Here is a 17,657-nt window from a genome sequence, read left to right on the forward strand (position 1 = left end):
ACATTTCTGGGGACCTCCCATAAGCGAGTGATTTCACACTTACCTCAATAGGCACCCATGTGTGCATGCGCATGCATGCACGGATGCGTGCACACACATATACACAAACAGACATGGTGAATTGCTGCAAGCTCGACTCTGGGTATTGGCTGAGGCATACTACAAAATGGATACTGCTTCTAGATTAAAAACAGTTTTATCCAAACATACCCCCCAAAAATATTTAAAATGCACACACACACTCAAATTATACTAATGAAGAAAAAAACCTATCTATATAGCAGTCTGTTCATTTCTCTTTTAAAAAAAAAAAGGAAATAAACAAATCTTAATGACATATAAAACAAAATCAATATGTGGATGGTAAAGACATGGGTAAAACAGGAAGACTGATGTGACAAAGAAATTCCCAAAACCATATGTACAAGACCCTGTTTTTCCACATGTTTCATAGATTGTGATGCATGTTTAACAGCAGCAGTCGAGGATGTAGTTCCAGGCACCAGACTGCAGACCTTGCTTCTGATCAAGGGAGCTGATTGTCACCAAATGACACTGGAGATACTAGATTCCCGTGGTAAGAGGGGCAGGATTGCACTGTTTGCATGAGCCTCATCAGGATTCTGCTCTCGGTTAGTTTTTGTCTGTGGTCTCTGTCCATTAATAAGTGTCATTGGGATATTGCAATAAGTATGCTGGTTACCTATTGAGGTAAGAGGCAGGGTGCCAGTAGGAGGTACATCATATTCATAGCTTCGATAACAGTGATTCTGACGCATCTGTGAATGACATGTATTATGAAAAGTAGAACGCAAATCTGGGTGGGCAGTGGCAAGAGCAGTGGAGGTAGCAGCAGCCATTGAAATTGCTGAGACTGTCTGCAATTCCCCAAAGGGCCCCTGTTCACTTACATCTAAAACCTGTTCATGGGTAATAGGTTCGATCCTCTTAAAAGGCATTTCATACTGTAAACGTTTCCAGAATTTGGAATTCAACTTGCTGCATTTTGGTCCATGCCATTTAATAACAGTTAGAAGCTTGATGGTATGTTTCAGTGCCTCAACTTCCTGGTAGTTCATAATTCCTCCCAGTTCACTGCATTCAATGAGGATCACTTTAATTTCTCCTGTAATGAGCATGTTCCTAAGTCTGGTTTCCAATTCAAAGATGCTCCAGCCTCTTCTGATGACATAATTTGGAGTCATGACAATTATCAGTCGCTTGCTTTGGTCTACGCATCTTGCCACGTCTTCTATGTAGGCTGATAAACAAAAGAGTAACTGAAGATCAGGAAAAAAAACCCTATACCTGACCTGTGATTTGTAAACAGATCTTAAATAAATACTATTAATTTACATCTTTAAAAGCATTCAATATAAATTTGGAAAGAAGTATTCACAGAGAGAGACTACCTGGAAATAAGGATAAACTTTCTGATGGTAGAACCATCAACCAGTGGAACAGCTTGCCTATGGAGGTTGTGAGTACTCCAACACTTGAGACTTTCAAGGGGAGATTGGATTGCCATTTGCCCTAACTGGTATAGGGCAGTGATGGCGAACCTATGGTATGTGTGCCACAGTTGACATGCGGAACCATATCAAAGGGCATGTGAGGCTTTGTCCTATGTCAGTTCAGGTGCACATGTGTCTGCTGGCCAGCTGATTTTTTATCTTGGGAAAGGCCATCTGGAGGCTTCAGGGAAGCTTCCTGAAGCCCAGGAGTATGAAAACGGCCCAATGGACAAATCGGAAGTCCATTTTTCCAAACTTCCAGTTTGCCCGTTTTCACTATCCCAGGCTTCAGTGAGGCCTGTATGCATGCACTGGACAGGGGGGTTGTGCGCATGTGGATGTGCATGCGTGGGGTGTGGGCACATGAGCACCCACTAGCATGCATACATACCTTTTGACATGTGAACCAAAAAAGGTTTGGCATCACTGATATAGGGTCTCCTGCTTGAGCAGGGGTTTGAACAAGATGACCTACGAGGTCCCTTCCAACTATAATAAATAAATAAAAATATTTACATCTCTGTTCAGAGGAATTGTTCCTAGGTAAGAACCCATTCAAAATAGGAAGAAAATAGGAAGAGAACTGCTGCCTCCAGAGCTGTGTATAAATATTTAGGGATGCAAATAGAGAGTAACTTTCTCTGAATGAAGAATCTAAGGAAATATTTCCTTTTTATTCCCTGGAAGGGGGAAATCAGTACTTCAGATAAATTTAATTTAAAAAAACACAAGGAAAGAGCCACTATTTCTAAAATATATATTTCTATTTATAGAATATGTCCTAAACAGATTTTTTTATTGCATGCAGGTAGACCTATTTTTCTACTTTTGGAATATAATTAATGCAATCTAAGTTCATCATTTCATCATTTCACTAATATGGCAACTTATATCTGTGCAAACTGCAAAGCAAAAAGGACATCTTTATTTAACTTGTACTATTGAAGCCTGTCTAATTTACACTTTCAGTGAGTTGTTCCTATGAGAAAATAAATTTTGATCAAGGAAAGGTGAATTTGGTCTACATTTGTCAATGAAAAAGATGATTATAAAAGGATTGTCCAATAGATTTATATTTAAGAGTAAAACAACTGATAAAAATTGTGATGCTACAGTATATTGCTATTAATACTTCTTGGTATGTTATACTTCTTGGTAGTCTCCATCGTTTCATTTAAGAGCTGTGGTGGCTAGAATATAGTACTGCAGGCTATTTCTCCTGATCACCGGCTGCCAGCAGTTTGGCAGTTTGGGTCTCACCAGCTCAAGGTTGACTCAGCCTTTCATCCTTCCGAGGTTGGTAAAATGAGAACCCCAATTGTTGGGGGCAATATAATGACTCTGTAAACCACTTAGGGCTGTAAAGAACTGTGAACCAGTATAATATATTTTCATATCTAGCCCCGGCTAATAACTGAATGTATGGTGCATGATGGGATAAATGTAATTGATTAATTTTAAGTATTGGGATTTTTAGATTTCTTACATGTTTTGTATTAACCTTTGTTGTGAGCCGCCCTGAGTCTAAGGAGAAGGGCGGCAAAGAAATCTAATAAATGAATGAATGAATAAATGAATGAATGAATGTCTAACTGCTATTTCAGGCTTCAAAGACGTATATTTCCACTTAATAAGGAATACAAATTAGGTTAAATGATACAGATCTATTTATGCACTGACCTTTCAGCTAGCTTTTCATCTCCAGGGGATGTTTGTGGTAATGGCAGGGTAGGAAACCATTTAAACACCATCTCACACAATCTCTATATATTCTAGAACTATATTAATCTAATTCTAGACTATATCTAGAATATACAGTCAGTTCTAGAAAACTGACAACTTAATCTGATTTGTTTGTCCTGTTATTTTTACTGCTGTTAAAATATTCGGAAGATTTTATTCTTGTACATGCAAGAAGATATAACATAAAATTTTATATAGACACTTTTAATTAGACTAGACACTAGCTAGCTAATTAGCTATTAAGTAAGCTATGGCAGTGTTTCCCAACCTTTTTTGAGCCGTGGCACATTATTCACATTTACAAAATCCTGGGGAACATTGAGCCGGGGGGGGGGGGGGCTAAAAAAAGTTTGGACAAAAAAAATCTCTCTCTTCCTCCCTTTCGCTCTATTTTTCTCTCCCTCTTTCTCTCTCTTCCTTCCTTCCTGTTTCTTTCCTCTCTCTCTCCATCCCTCTTTGTTTCTCCCTTCCTTCCTCTCTTTTTTACTCTCTTTCTCTCTCCCTCCTTCCGTCCCTCTATGTCTTTCCCTCACCCTCCTTCCCCCCTCTTTCTCTCTCTCTCTTGCTGTCTTTCTCTTTCTTTCTCTTTCCCCCTCCCTTGCTATCTCTTTCTCTCTCTTGCTATCTCTCTCTCTCTTTTGCTTTCTCTCTCTTTCTCTCTCCCCCTCTCTCTCCCTCTCTCTTTCTCTCTCTCCCTCTCTTGCTATCTCTTTCTCTCTCTTGCTATCTCTCTCTCTTTTTTGCTTTCTCTCCCCCTCTCTCCCCCTCTCTCTTTCTCTCTCTCCCTCTCTTGCTATCTCTTTCTCTCTCTTGCTATCTTTCTCTTTCTCTCTCTCTCTCTTTTGCTTTCTCTCTCTTTCTCTCCCCCCTCTCTCTCCCTCTCTCTTTCTCTCTCTCCCTCTCTTGCTATCTCTTTCTCTCTCTTGCTATCTCTTTCTCTTACACCACGCAGCAGCAGCGGCATTGGGCCAGTAGCCGTGGGGTGGTGGCAGGGTTGTCAGCTGTGAGATGGAGCTCCGGAATGGAGGCACTGACGGCGGCGGCTGGATGTGTTGCTAGATGCCGTACATGCTGGCGTTGTGCTGGGCATGAGCGTGGGGCTGGAGCCTCCGTCCCGCCCAGCCAGCAGGCAAGTGCCAGCCACGCAATGCGAGCATGTACGGCGTACAGCAACATGTCCAGCCACCGCCGTTGTTGCCTCTGTCCTGGAGTTCTGGCTCGCAGCCGACCACCCTGCTGCCGTCCAGCGGCTACTGCCCAGTGCCGCTGCTGTTGCCGCCCTCCCACTTCTGCCGCCCTCCCACCGGGCCCCAAAGCTCACCTGCTGCCACCGCCAGGGAAGCTGCAGCCGGGTGGGGCGCTGCAGCTGCTGGAAAACTTGGAAGGCGCAAAGAAGGAAGCTCAGCTTCCGGTCTCACAACTTTTTGCTCTTCGCACTCTCAGCAAAAAGTTGCAAGATCAGAAGCTGAGCTTCCTTCTTCGCGGCACACCTGACCATGTCTCGCGGCACATGAGTGTGCCGCGGCACACTGGTTGGGAAACACTGAGCTATGGTATGCAATGAATTTTTCAATGAACATTTAATTCTGTTACTATATAACTTATATTAATAAAAGCTAGCATATTATACATAGTATTTATTATTTTTAGTATTAGTACCATTGTAATTATTAATGTGCTTTGATTACTTATCTTAATGGAATATATAATATACTCTACAGCAGGGGTCTCCAAACATTTTACACAGGGGATCAGTTCACTATCCCTCGGACTGTTGGAGGGCCGGACTATAAAAAAAATTATGAACAAATCCCTATTTACACTGCACATACCTTATTTTAAAGTAAAAAACAAAATGGGAATGTACTATTTAGAGGGGGGGAAGAAGTCTGAAATTATATATGTTTATGTTTTGTTTTTAATTTTCTTTTGTTAACATCCATTTCTCCTTCCTTCCTTCTTTTCTTGCTTCCTTTCTTGGCTTATAGAAAAATGTATAAAGAAGGAAGCACTTTGGCATAATGGTTAATAAGTTAGAAATATAATTGGTGTTGTAGTTTTTGAAGGAACATTAAGGAGGGAATTTAATTAAAAGAAAATGAATGTAACTGGATGACAAAATTAGGAAAAAACCTTTTGCAACTTTTTTGATGATTGATATTAGTTACTAACAAAATACCGCATTTTATTCATGGAAAATTAGATGGCAAACTGTGATGTTTGAATGTATGTTAAGAGAATTTTTTTTAAATTACCCCTCCCTAAAACAGTCCTTCCTTCCTCTGTCCCTCCATTCATTTCTTCCTTCCTTTCTTCCTTCCTTGTTCCCCCATTTCTCCTTCCTTCCTTCTTTCCTTGCTTCCTTCCTTCCTTCCCTCTTTCATTCCTTTCCACTTCTCTTTCCCTCCCTCTCTTTCCCTTTTCTTTCTTTCTGTCTCTCTTTTCCCTCTCTCTCACAAAAACTTCTGTGCCCCGCCATGTGCCTTGGGGGGTGGGAGGGTGGGTGAGACTCTGTCGTGAATGCCCAAATTATCAATCTGTATTTAAAGTACGCTTAACTTTTAATAAAGCCAATGTCTAAAAAATATGAGGGAATTCTTGAAAAATGAGAGGACTCCAAATAAGAAGGTGTTTTTTTAATGAGGGTGGTTTTTTTTATCCCCACAAAATATCCTATGAGAAAGCTTTTTCAATTTAACACATAGCTGATGTAATGTGATCACTTATTGTTTCAATGAACAATTCCAATATTAAAAAGTCTAAGCAGGCAGGATGAATGAACTTGAGGGGGTGCGTCTCTGTCTCTCTCTCTGCTGAAAAAATGAGACTCCCCAAAAGTCAACTTACGGGAAAGGTGGAGAGAGAGCGAGGTGACAGCTCTGGTGTAGGCCCAAGTCTACGCCTACCGCTTTTCCCCCAGGGCACCACTTCTTTGTGCAGGTGGCGAGCCCATCCAACCGCTGCCTCTTGTTTCCTGGGGGTTTTTTGTTTCCGGTTTCTTCCCGGCGGTGGGAAGAATATCAGCAGGAGTGGGCAGGACGTGGTCCCCGGACACAGCCGGAGAAGCCGTGCAGGGTTTAGAGCCCACGGGGGTTTCTCCCGGCCAACAGCAGATCAGCTGTTTGGTGGGAGAAACGGCACCGGCTCTATCGTGCAGGGTTTGAAAAACCTGCGCAGAGTTTGTTTTTTGCCTGCGCAGCTGCTCGACCACACAAACTAGAGGGAACAGTGGCCAGGAGCACAGGATGAGGACACTTTCTGTGCTTCTGTTACTCACCCGCGGGCCAGTGAAATCGCCTTGGCGGGCCGCATGTGGCCCACGGGCCGTAGTTTGGGGACCACTGCTCTACAGTATTAGTAGAGTATCCCATTAAAATGTACCTAACAACCCATTGTGAATGTGCTATGCAAAATGAGTGTGTGTCTGTGTATGTGTGTGTGTGTGTTTAAAAACTTACTTCCAGTTGGAATTAAATCTCTGTCAGGAATGAATAATTTGTACCCATAATGCTTTTCAAGCATATCTGGTAAGATCTCAAGAGCAAATCGTTCTTCTTCCCCAGTTTCCTGATTCCATTGGTCAGGATCCACTTTGGTATATGACAAATAGGCATCATAATCTTTGTTATCTGTAAATATAAAGGGACAGAGAAGAGAGACAGATGAAAAAGAAAATATATTTTATTTCATACTTATTTTCCTCATCCTTTTTTATATGCCCATGTATGTTATTCTGAAATATTTCTAATGTATTCTTCATCTTTTCTATTTGATTATATATTTTTAAGTAGCTGCTTGGGCTTCACCTTCTCTATAGTATTTCATGATTACAAAAGCCATTTTACTAGATTCTCATTTCAAACTGAAAAGTAGATTTTTTTCTTCATTTCTCTACCTACATCCTTTATACAACATTTGCAATATTCATAACAACTTCAGATTCTAACATATGCCGTTGCCTTGGGGCTTAAGAAATGTAGTCAAACAGACAATATCAAAAGTAACATGCCCATTTTTAAAAAAAGAATTAATTTTCACAATATGGCTTGGAAAAGTTCATAGGAGACATGCCAGAAATGTTTTTGTTTTAAAATAGTACTGTATTTTCCCATAGTTTACATTACAAATGGACCTCCATCTCCTAGTCTCCTTTGCTCAAGCAGGAGATCCTATACCAGATGGCTAATCTTTTTTTCCCTCGGGTGCTGAAAGCGCGTATGTATGCCCACACCCATTATGTAATGTGTCCCACATTGCATAATGCCCCTGTGTGTCCCGCCCCTGCACTGCCCCCCATGAATGCGCGTGTGACTTCCCCATGTACCCCTGCCCCCATGCATGCACGTACAACTCCCCCCGCACCCTGTTTTGGGCCTAGCAGACCTCCCTGAAGAATCCAAAACTGGCCTAGGGCAATGGCTCATGTGCCCACAGAGATGGCTCCATGTGCATTCACTGAAGAGTTGGAGGACCACCATGTTCGGAACAATGCTTTATTCAAGAGGAAAATCGGCAGGATGTCAGCTGACACAAAGGTGACAGTTCATTTACAAAGGACCTTAAATAGGCCCAGCTGGCTGAGGGAACAACCAATCCACCGCCTTAACTTTTCCCGCTGAAACTGTAACTCAACAGGTGGTAACAACCAATTAGGGCTTCCAATTTATCCACCAATACAAACTATCTCCAGGCAACACTTACAGAGCTGGTTGCTGTGCAGGGACATAACACTCCTCCCCCCTTATGCTTGAACAGACGTAGTCATCTAAGTAGGCGGGCCTCTGGCAGATCTTTCTGGAGCGACACGGCATGATGACTTCCCAGGCTCCTCCCGTCAGCGGTCCCTGGGGCGGCCCGGGTGGTCCATGAACTCTTTCTGAAGGAACCATCACCTCCCCCTGCAGCAAGCTACTGTTGGCATACCTGACCTGATTGGGGCAGGCAAGTTCGGAACAGCCACTCCCTCTCAGTTTGGCCCTATTTGTGGGGTTTGACGGCTGTCTCCCACAAGCCCCTCTGCCCTCCATAGGCGGATCTGATCGAGGTGCCTGCGCCATAAACGGCCATCAAGCAGGGCAGCCTCATAGGAACGGGGGCCCAATTCCCGAATCACGGTTGCAGGCACCAAGGCAGGACCTTTGGTATACGGGCACACAAATATAGGGGTTCCGGTACTAACCTTCCTGGGGGTTCTGGCCACAGAGTGGCCTGCACATACACGGGGTGTAGTCTATCTAGTACAATCTGAAGCTGTTGGCCCATTAACAACTTGGCTGGGGTTTTTTGGGTAGTCACACAGGGTGTGGAGTGCTGGGCTAAGAGCAGCTCCAAAAGTTTGTTTTGCCAAGACCCCTGAGGTAACTTTTTAAGGAAGTCCTTCACCGAGCGAACCATGCGTTCTGCCTGCCCATTGCTTGCCAGCTGCCAAGGCGATGTCAGGGCATGACCGACACCAGCAGCTGCTAGATATGTTTCAAAAAGGACAGAAGTGAATTGCAGGCCGTTGTCCAACACCACAAGGTCTGGGAACCCGTGGGTGGCAAACAAAACATCCAAAGCATTGATAATTTATTTATTTATTATTTATTTATTATTTAGATTTGTATGCCGCCCCTCTCCGAAGACTCGGGGCGGCGCACAACAGAATAGAACAAATCATAAATAATCAGAAAACTTTAAAATTTATACAAGATTTAAAAGAACCCCATAAACTAACAGACGCACACACAAACATACCATGCATAAATTAAACATGCCCGGGGGAGGTGTTTCAGTTCCCCCATGCCTGACGGCAGAGGTGGGTTTTAAGGAGTTTACGGAAGGCAGGGAGAGTAGGGGCAGTTCTAATCTCTGGGGGGAGTTGGTTCCAGAGAGTCGGTGCCGCCACAGAGAAGGCTCTTCCCCTGGGGCCCGCCAACCGACATTGTTTACTTGACGGGACCCGGAGAAGGCCCACTCTGTGGGACCTAATTGGTCGCTGGGATTCGTGCGGCAGTAGGCGGTCTCGGAGATATTCTGGTCCAGTGCCATGAAGGGCTTTAAAGGTCATAACCAACACTTTGAATTGTGACCGGAAATTGATCGGCAGCCAATGCAGACTGCGGAGTGATGGTGAAACATGGGCATACCTGGGTAAGCCCATGACTGCTCTCGCAGCTGCATTCTGCACGATCTGAAGTTTCCGAACACTTTTCAAAGGTAGCCCCATGTAGAGAGCATTACAGTAGTCGAACCTCGAGGTGATGAGGGCATGAGTGACTGTGAGCAATGAGTCCCGGTCCAGATAGGGGCGCAACTGGTGCACCAGGTGAACCTGGGCAAACGCCCCCCTCGCGACAGCTGAGAGATGGTTTTCTAATGTGAGCTGTGGATCGAGGAGGACGCCCAAGTTGCGGACCCTCTCTGAGGGGGTCAATAATTCCCCCCCCCAGGGTGATGGACGGACAGATGGGATTGTCCTTGGGAGGCAGAACCCACAGCCACTCCGTCTTATCCGGGTTGAGTTTGAGTCTGTTGACACCCATCCAGGCCCCAACAGCCTCCAGGCACCGGCACATCATTTCCACCGCTTCGTTGACTGGGCATGGGGTGGAGATGTAAAGCTGGGTATCATCGGCATATTGATGATACCTCACCCCATGTCCTTGGATGATCTCACCCAGCGGTTTCATGTAGATGTTAAATAGCAAGGGGGAGAGGACCGACCCCTGAGGCACCCCACAAGGGAGAGACCTCGGAGCCGACCTCTGACCCCCCACTAACACCGACTGCGACCGGCCAGAGAGGTAGGAGGAGAACCACTGGAGCGCAGTGCCTCCCACCCCCAGCCCCTCCAACCGGTGCAGAAGGATGGTATCGAAAGCCGCTGAGAGATCGAGGAGCACCAGGACAGAGGATAAACCCCTGTCCCGGGCCCGCCAGAGATCATCCATCAACGCGACCAAAGCGGTTTCCGTGCTGTAACCGGGCCTGAAACCCGACTGCCGGGGACCTAGATAATCAGCTTCTTCCAAGGACCGCTGGAGCTGGAGTGCCACCACCTTCTCGACAACCTTCCCCATAAAGGGAAGGTTGGAGACTGGACGATAGTTGTTAAGTACGGCTGGGTCCAGGGAGGGCTTCTTGAGGAGGGGGCGCACAAGCGCTTCTTTATAGAGTGATGGAAAAACTCCCCTCCCCAAGGAAGCGTTGGTAATCTCCTGGGCCCAGCTCCGTGTCACCTCCCTGCTGGCCGAGACCAACCAGGAGGGACACGGATCCAGTAAGCAGGTGGCGGAACTCACAGCTCCAATGGCCTTGTCCACTTCATCAGGTGTCACCAGATCAAACTCTTCCCAGACAGGTGGACAAGTACGTGCCCCAGTCACCTCGACTGACTTGTTGTCAGTTGACACTGTTTTACAATTGGAGTCGAGGTCGGACCGGATCTGAGCGACTTTATCAGCGAAAAACATGTTAAACTCCTCGGCACTACTCTGCAAGGGCTCCCCAACTCCCCCCTGGTTAAGAAGGGAGCGGGTCACCCTAAACAGAGCGGCCGGGCGGGATTCCGCTGATGCAATCAAGGCGGCATGGTACGCGCATCTTGCCGCCTTGAGCGCCACTTTGTAAGTCTTAATAAAAGCTCTTACAAGTGTTCGATCAGATTCAGACCTACTCTTCCTCCATCGCTTCTCTAGACGTCTCTTTTGGCGTTTCAACTCCCGGAGCTCCTCGTTGAACCATGGGGCTCTACGGGGTCTAGCGCCACGGAGAGGTCGCAAAGGCGCAATCCGGTCAAGAGCCTCCGCAGCAGCCGTATTCCAGGCCTCCGCAAGAGACTCCGCCGAACTGTGGACAAGTGCCTCTGGTATAACCCCAAGCGCCGTCTGAAAGCCCTCTGGGTCCATCAGGCGTCTGGGGCGGAACATCTTCATTGGTTCCGCCTCCCTGCGGGGAAGGATTGGAGCCAGGAAGTCGAGCCGTAGTAGGAAATGGTCTGACCAAGACAAAGGCAATGGTTCTAAGCCCCTTAATCTCAGACCATTACTCAATTGCTCGGAAAGGAATACCATGTCAGGTGCGTGCCCTCCCTCGTGAGTCGGACCCTGTACTACTTGAGTCAGGTCCATGGCTGTCATGGTGGCCATGAACTCCTGTGCCAACCCAGAGGTTTCGCCGAGCGACGGCAGATTGAAGTCCCCCAGGACAATAAGTCCGGGGAACTCCACCGCCAACCCGGCTACCTCCTCGAGTAGCACAGGCAGGGCTTTTGACATGCAGCTGGGAGGCAGGTACGTGAGAAATAAGCCCACCTGAACCCCTAAGTCCAACTTCAGCAAGAGAGACTCGCAACCCGCAATTTCCGGAGCAATGAGCCTACGCAGGCAAAGGCTCTCCCTGGCTACAATAGCCACTCCTCCCCCCCTTCCCTGGGGTCGAGGTTGATGCCATATCTGAAACCCGGCTGGGCAAATTTCAGAGAGAGGAACACCTCCCTCTGGGCCCAGCCAGGTTTCAGTAATACAAGCCAGGTCGGCCTCCTCATCCAGGATCAGGTCCCGGATGAGGAGAGCTTTATTTACCACCGACCTGGCGTTGAGCAGCAGCAACCTGAGTCCAGGGCCAGAGTTACACTCATCACCAGTACCCAAGGTTGGGCTCACAGAGCCAGAACAAGGGACCGTTATTAAGCAACGGTCTCTCGTTCCCCTGGAACGGCTAGCTCTGTGGCCCCCGCCATATCTGCCTCTCCCCAGCAACACAGGGATATTCCGACCCTCCGCCACCCCAGAGATCGGTGCCCCTTCCCCTCCCGCCTCTCCGGCGTCAGGTGGCCCAAATATCTAATTCATACTATTCATACTATTCTCATTCACCCCTCCCCTGACATAATCCCACCCACTCCAGCCATCGCATTCATACCAATCATTCCTCCCATACATATCATTACACCCACTCCAATTATACATCAGTTAAACCCCCCCAATTGATTAAAATAGATTAAATATTGCTAATATGTAAGATATAAATACAAATCTAAGTAAGTTAATAAGATAAAAAGTTAATAAGTTAATAAATTAGTGTAAAAAATAAAATATAAAATATAAAATATAAAATCAGATCTTAATTGACATCAATCCTCGGTCAATCAACCAATCCAGGTCCGAAATCCTCTACAGATCTTCCATGTAGTCTCAGAGTCTTAAAAGTCTGCTGTGTTTTTCTATAATGGCTTGTGACTGGGTGGAACGTAGGTGGACGACTTCCAGCCAATGACAATGGGCATCTACAACAATAAGAAATGTTTGGCCCAAGAAGGGGCCGGCCAGGTCTATGTGTACGCAGGCCCAAGGCCCCGCTGGCAGCTCCCAAACTAGGGGCTCTGCATGCGGTGGTACGGGATGGTTTTCCTGGCATAACAAACATGCCGCCACGCAATTTTCAATATCCCTATCAATACCCGGCCACCAAACGTGATCACCGGCTAGGCCTTTCATTCGGACAACCCCCAGGTGTCCCTTGTGGAGGAGGGCGAGGACTCAGCTGCGGAGGGCTGGTGGAATTACTACTCTGATGCCCAAAGTAGGGAGCCCCTTTCAACAGAGAACTCAGTATGGCAGCGAAAGAATTGGGAAAATTCTGGGGCCGGAACCATCTGGGGCTATCTTTGTAGAACCCACTGCTGTACCATGGCCATGGTAGGATCTCGACCATTTACCCTCACCATTTCGGGAGCGGCCAAGACTAGGGGACCTTCAAAAAGAGCTAGGATGGAAGAGGTGGGTGTGGGGTCCTCCAGGAACTCTGGGGGGGCACCTGCTGAGTGCATCCGCATGGGCGATGTGACGCCCTGGGCGGTAAATGAGGTGGTAGGAATAGTTAGCCGAAAAAATGATCCATCAGGACATGCAAGGGGAAAGAACTACTGGGCTCTGGCAATTTCCCGCCAATATCACCAAGGTTGGTGATCGGTCACCAACTCGAAACTCCTGCCATAAAAATAGTCATGGAAACGACGGACCCCCGTGATCAGTGCCAAAGCTTCCTTAACAATATGACCAAAATTTCACTCTGCCTTGGCAAGAGTGCGTGAAAAAAATGCTAATGGTGCTGCTGAACCATTAGGAAGCTGACGATTAAGTACTGCGCCCACCCCGAATGGGGAGGCGTCGCAAGTAAGCACTAATGGCAGAGTTGGGGAGTAATGAGCTAGAACAGTATTTGAGGTAAGTATGCTCTTAACGGCCTTAAAAACGCCCGCCTCTCTTGGTCCCCAGACCCATTTCGCATTCTTATCTAACAAAGCGTCCTTCACTGAGGACCGGAATGGGAGCCCCTTGATAGTAGCGCAGGTTGAGGTGGCATGGCTGCAGACGATTTTTCATTAAATGCGGAAAGTAGCATTTTGCAGTGGACCAGGAAATTAGGGAGTAAGCAGAACCGGTGTCAACCTGCATGGTGCATGATGCCTGGCCGAGTCACACTACCACCGCAATTTTGTCTGGAGAAGTGGATGTTTCGCGCACAAAAGTAGGTGCAGGAGGAGGAACAGTGAAAATAGCATTGCAATCATAGCGGTGGGACGTGGTTTCCTTCTGCCAACGGGGTGCAAAGGAGTTTTGATCCCGCTGACCACGAGATGAGGCAGGCAGTAAACGGCGGAGGCAGCAAACCCATGCGATGTGGCTGCGGTTGCCGCAACGCTGACAGGTGGCATCTCTGAATGGACAGCTCAATCTGAAGTGGTCGCCCCCACAACCCCGGCAAGGAGAAACATAGAAACATTGAAGTCTGATGGCAGAAAAAGACCTCATGGTCCATCTAGTCTGCCCTTATACTATTTTCTGTATTTTATCTTAGGATGGATATATGTTTATCCCAGGCATGTTTAAATTCAGTTACTGTGGATTTATCTACCATGTCTGCTGGAAGTTTGTTCCTGGATCTACTACTCTTTCAGCAAAATAATATTTTCTCATGTTGCTTTTGATCTTTCCCCCAACTAACTTCAGATTGTGTCCCCTTGTTCTTGTGTTCACTTTCCTATTAAAAACACTTCCCTCCTGGACCTTATTTAGCCCTTTAACATATTTAAATGTTTCGATCATGTCCCCCCTTTTCCTTCTATCCTCCAGACTATACAGATTGAGTTCATTAAGTCTTTCCTGATACGTTTTATGCTTAAGACCTTCCACCATTCTTGTAGCCCGTCTTTGGACCCGTTCAATTTTGTCAATATCTTTTTGTAGGTGAGGTCTCCAGAACTGAACACAGTACAGTGATCCCCCAGGTATTGCGATCCCGATCATTGCGAAACGGCTATATGGCGATTTTTCAACCCGGAAGTACAAACACCATCCGCATGCGCGCCCTTTTTTTCTATGGGCACGCATGCGTAGATGGCGCCGGGCAGATCAGCTGCTGGGCGGCTTCCCTGGATCTCCTCTTGCTGGCGGGAGGGCGAGAAGCCCCCCAGCACCCGCTCGCCCGCTGTTCGCCCAGCTCGCCGCTCCCCCGCCCTTCGCCCGGCCACCCGCCGTTCGCTCGCTGCTCGCCCGCCCTTCGCCCGGCCACCCGCCGTTCGCTCGCTGCTCACCCGCCCTTCGCCCGGCCACCCGCCGTTCGCTCTCTGCTCGCCCGCCCTTCGCCGCTCGCCCGCCCTTCACCCGGCCACCCGCCGTTCGCTCGCTGCTCGCCCGGCCACCCGGGTTCATTTGGCTTCGGGACATGCCGGCGGCGACGTTTTAAAACAGCCGCGCGGCTTCCCAACTGAGTCCCGAAGCCAAACGCGGAAGTTCGCCTTTGACTTCGGGACTCAGTTGGGAAGCCGCGCGGCTGTTTTAAAACGTCGCCGCCGGCATGTCCCGAAGCCAAACGAACCCGGGTGGCCGGGCGAGCAGCGAGCAAAGGGCGGGTGGCCGGGCGAAGGGCGCGCGCGCGGGCAGGCAGGCGGCGGACAAGCGGCGGGCGCGGCAGCAGCGAGGAGTTTGCGTGGGCGGCGGGGAAACCCCAATCTTCGGCTCCTCGCTGCTGCGGCGGAAGTAAAAACACCATCTGCGCATGCGCAGATGGTGTTTTTACTTCCGCAGCGCTACTTCGCGAAAACCCGATCATTGCTAGGGGTCCTGGAACGGAACCCTCGCAATGATCGGGGGATCACTGTATTCCAAATGTGGTCTCACCAGCACTCTATATAGCGGGATAATAATCTCCCTCTTCCTGCTTGTTATACCTCTAGCTATGCAGCCAAGCATCCTATTTGCTTTCCCTACCGCCCGACTGCACTATTCACCCATTTTGAGATTGTCAGAAATCACTACCCCTAAATCCATTTCTTCTGTAGTATTTGCTAACACAGAACTGCCAATACAATACTCAGATTGAGGATTCCTTTTCCCCAAGTGCATTATTTTACATTTGGAAACATTAAACAGCAGTTTACATTGCTTTGACCATTTATCTAGTAAAGCTAAATCATTTACCACATTACAGACGCCTCCAGGAATATCAACCCTATTGCATACTTTAGAGTCATCAGCAAATAGGCAAACCTTCCCTACCAAACCTTCCCCTATGTCACTCACAAACATATTAAAAAGAATAGGACCCAGAACAGACCCTTGTGGCACACCGCTTGTAAACTGTCTCTGCTTAGAATACTCGCCATTAACAATAACTCTCTGATGTCTACGCTTCAACCAGCTGCAAATCCATTGAACTATCCAGGGATTAAGTCCAATTTTCACTAATTTATCTATCAGCTCTTTATGTGGAACCGTATCAAAGGCTTTGCTGAAGTCTAGATAGGCAATATCCACGGCACCACCTTGATCCAACACCTTTGTGACATAGTCAAAGAAATCAATGAGATTAATCTGACATGATTTGCCTTCAGTAAAGCCATGCTGATTTGGGTCCAATAAGTTATTGTTTTTTAGGTGCTGATTTATCCTCTTTTTGAGTAGAGTCTCCATCATTTTAACAACAACTGATGTCAAGTTAACTGGCCTGTAGTTACCAGCTTCTTCTCTACTGCCCTTCTTGTGGATACGCACAACACTGGCCATTCTCCAATCCTCAGGAACATCACCTGTTAACAGGGATTGGTTAAACAAATCAGTCAGGGGGGTAGCAATGACAGATCTGAGTTCTTTAAGAACTCTGGGGTGGATGCCATCTGGACCCATTGCCTTATTTATCTTTAATCGTTCAAGTTCTTCTAAGACATCGGCTTCTAAGATCACTGGAGCTGAATCTGTACAGCTGGAAGCAATGCTACATCCCTCTATAGTATTATTTTGTAAGGTATCTTTTGAGAAAACTGAACAGAAGTAGCTATTGAAATGGTCAGCAATCTCCTTATTCTCATCAATGCATGTATTATTCCCGGTACTAAGGTTCATGATACCTCAGTTTTTCTTCTTCCTATCACTAATATATCTGAAAGTTTTATCCCCCTTCCTTACAGATTTGGCAATTTCTTCCTCTTTTGAGGCTTTAGCATATATATTATCTGTTTCGCCTTTTTCTGTCTCATTTTATACACCTCTCTATCCGCTATACTTCCAGACTCTTTATACCTCCTATAGGCAGCCTTTTTTTCATTGACTATAGCCCTTACATCATTGCTAAACCATAGCGGTTTCTTCTTCCTTTTACCTTTAGTTATTTGTCTTACATACAGTCCTGTGGCTTTTAAGATGGCCTTTTTTAATACAGTCCACTGGGTGCTCGCTCCTGCCTTTTTATCCCTCCCCTTTAATTCCTTATTTAAATATTCCCCCATTGCATTAAAATTTGTTTTTCTGAAATCCAATACTTTGGTTGCAGTATAGGATTACTCACAATCAGTTTTTACATCAAACCACAAACATAGATGGTCACTGCAACATAAATTTTCTCCCACCTTGACCTCTGAAACCCAATTCCCATTCATAAAAACTAAATCTAGAATATTCTCCCCTCTAGTTGGTGTCTTAACCAGCTGTGCCAGAGCTGCTCCTGTAAAGGCCTCTACTATATTCTTACTTTTGCATGTAAGGGCACTGGGGATATTCCAGTCAACATCAGGTATGTTGAAATCACCCATAACCACAATATCTCCCTTCACTGCCATTTGGGTAATTTCATCCACCATCTTGTTGTCATATTCCTCAGATTGCCCTGGAGGCCTATAGATCACCTCAATTCTAATGACAGAACCTTCTTTAGTTTGAATGCAAATCCAGAGAGTCTCCAGATCTTTACATGTATTTTGAATTAGTGTTGTTTTTAGACTTTCTTTAACATAAATGGCTACTCCACCTCCCCTTCTCTCTATTCTATCCTTCCTATACAGTGTATATCCTGGTATAGATATTTCCCATTCATCAGAATCCTTAAACCATGTCTCAGTTATGGCAACCAGAACCTAATTAT

The 17,657-nt window shown here is 46.5% G+C and overlaps 1 protein-coding gene across 1 annotated transcript in view; it reads right to left on the bottom strand.

Moving 5' to 3' along the window:
* Window positions 1–416: 416 nt before the first annotated feature.
* Window positions 417–17,657, bottom strand: part of IL1RAPL1 (interleukin 1 receptor accessory protein like 1) — a 446,343-nt gene continuing 429,102 nt past the window's right edge. Inside the window, exons 8-9 of the mRNA XM_070750608.1 lie at window positions 6,716–6,886; window positions 417–1,261 (exon numbers count right to left, since the gene is read on the bottom strand). Coding sequence (XP_070606709.1) covers window positions 543–1,261; window positions 6,716–6,886 — 890 coding nt within the window. The 3' untranslated portion in view covers window positions 417–542. The remainder of the gene's footprint in view (window positions 1,262–6,715; window positions 6,887–17,657) is intronic.

Source organism: Erythrolamprus reginae, chromosome 4, assembly GCF_031021105.1.
Source record: "Erythrolamprus reginae isolate rEryReg1 chromosome 4, rEryReg1.hap1, whole genome shotgun sequence".
Classification (NCBI taxonomy): domain Eukaryota; kingdom Metazoa; phylum Chordata; class Lepidosauria; order Squamata; family Dipsadidae; genus Erythrolamprus; species Erythrolamprus reginae.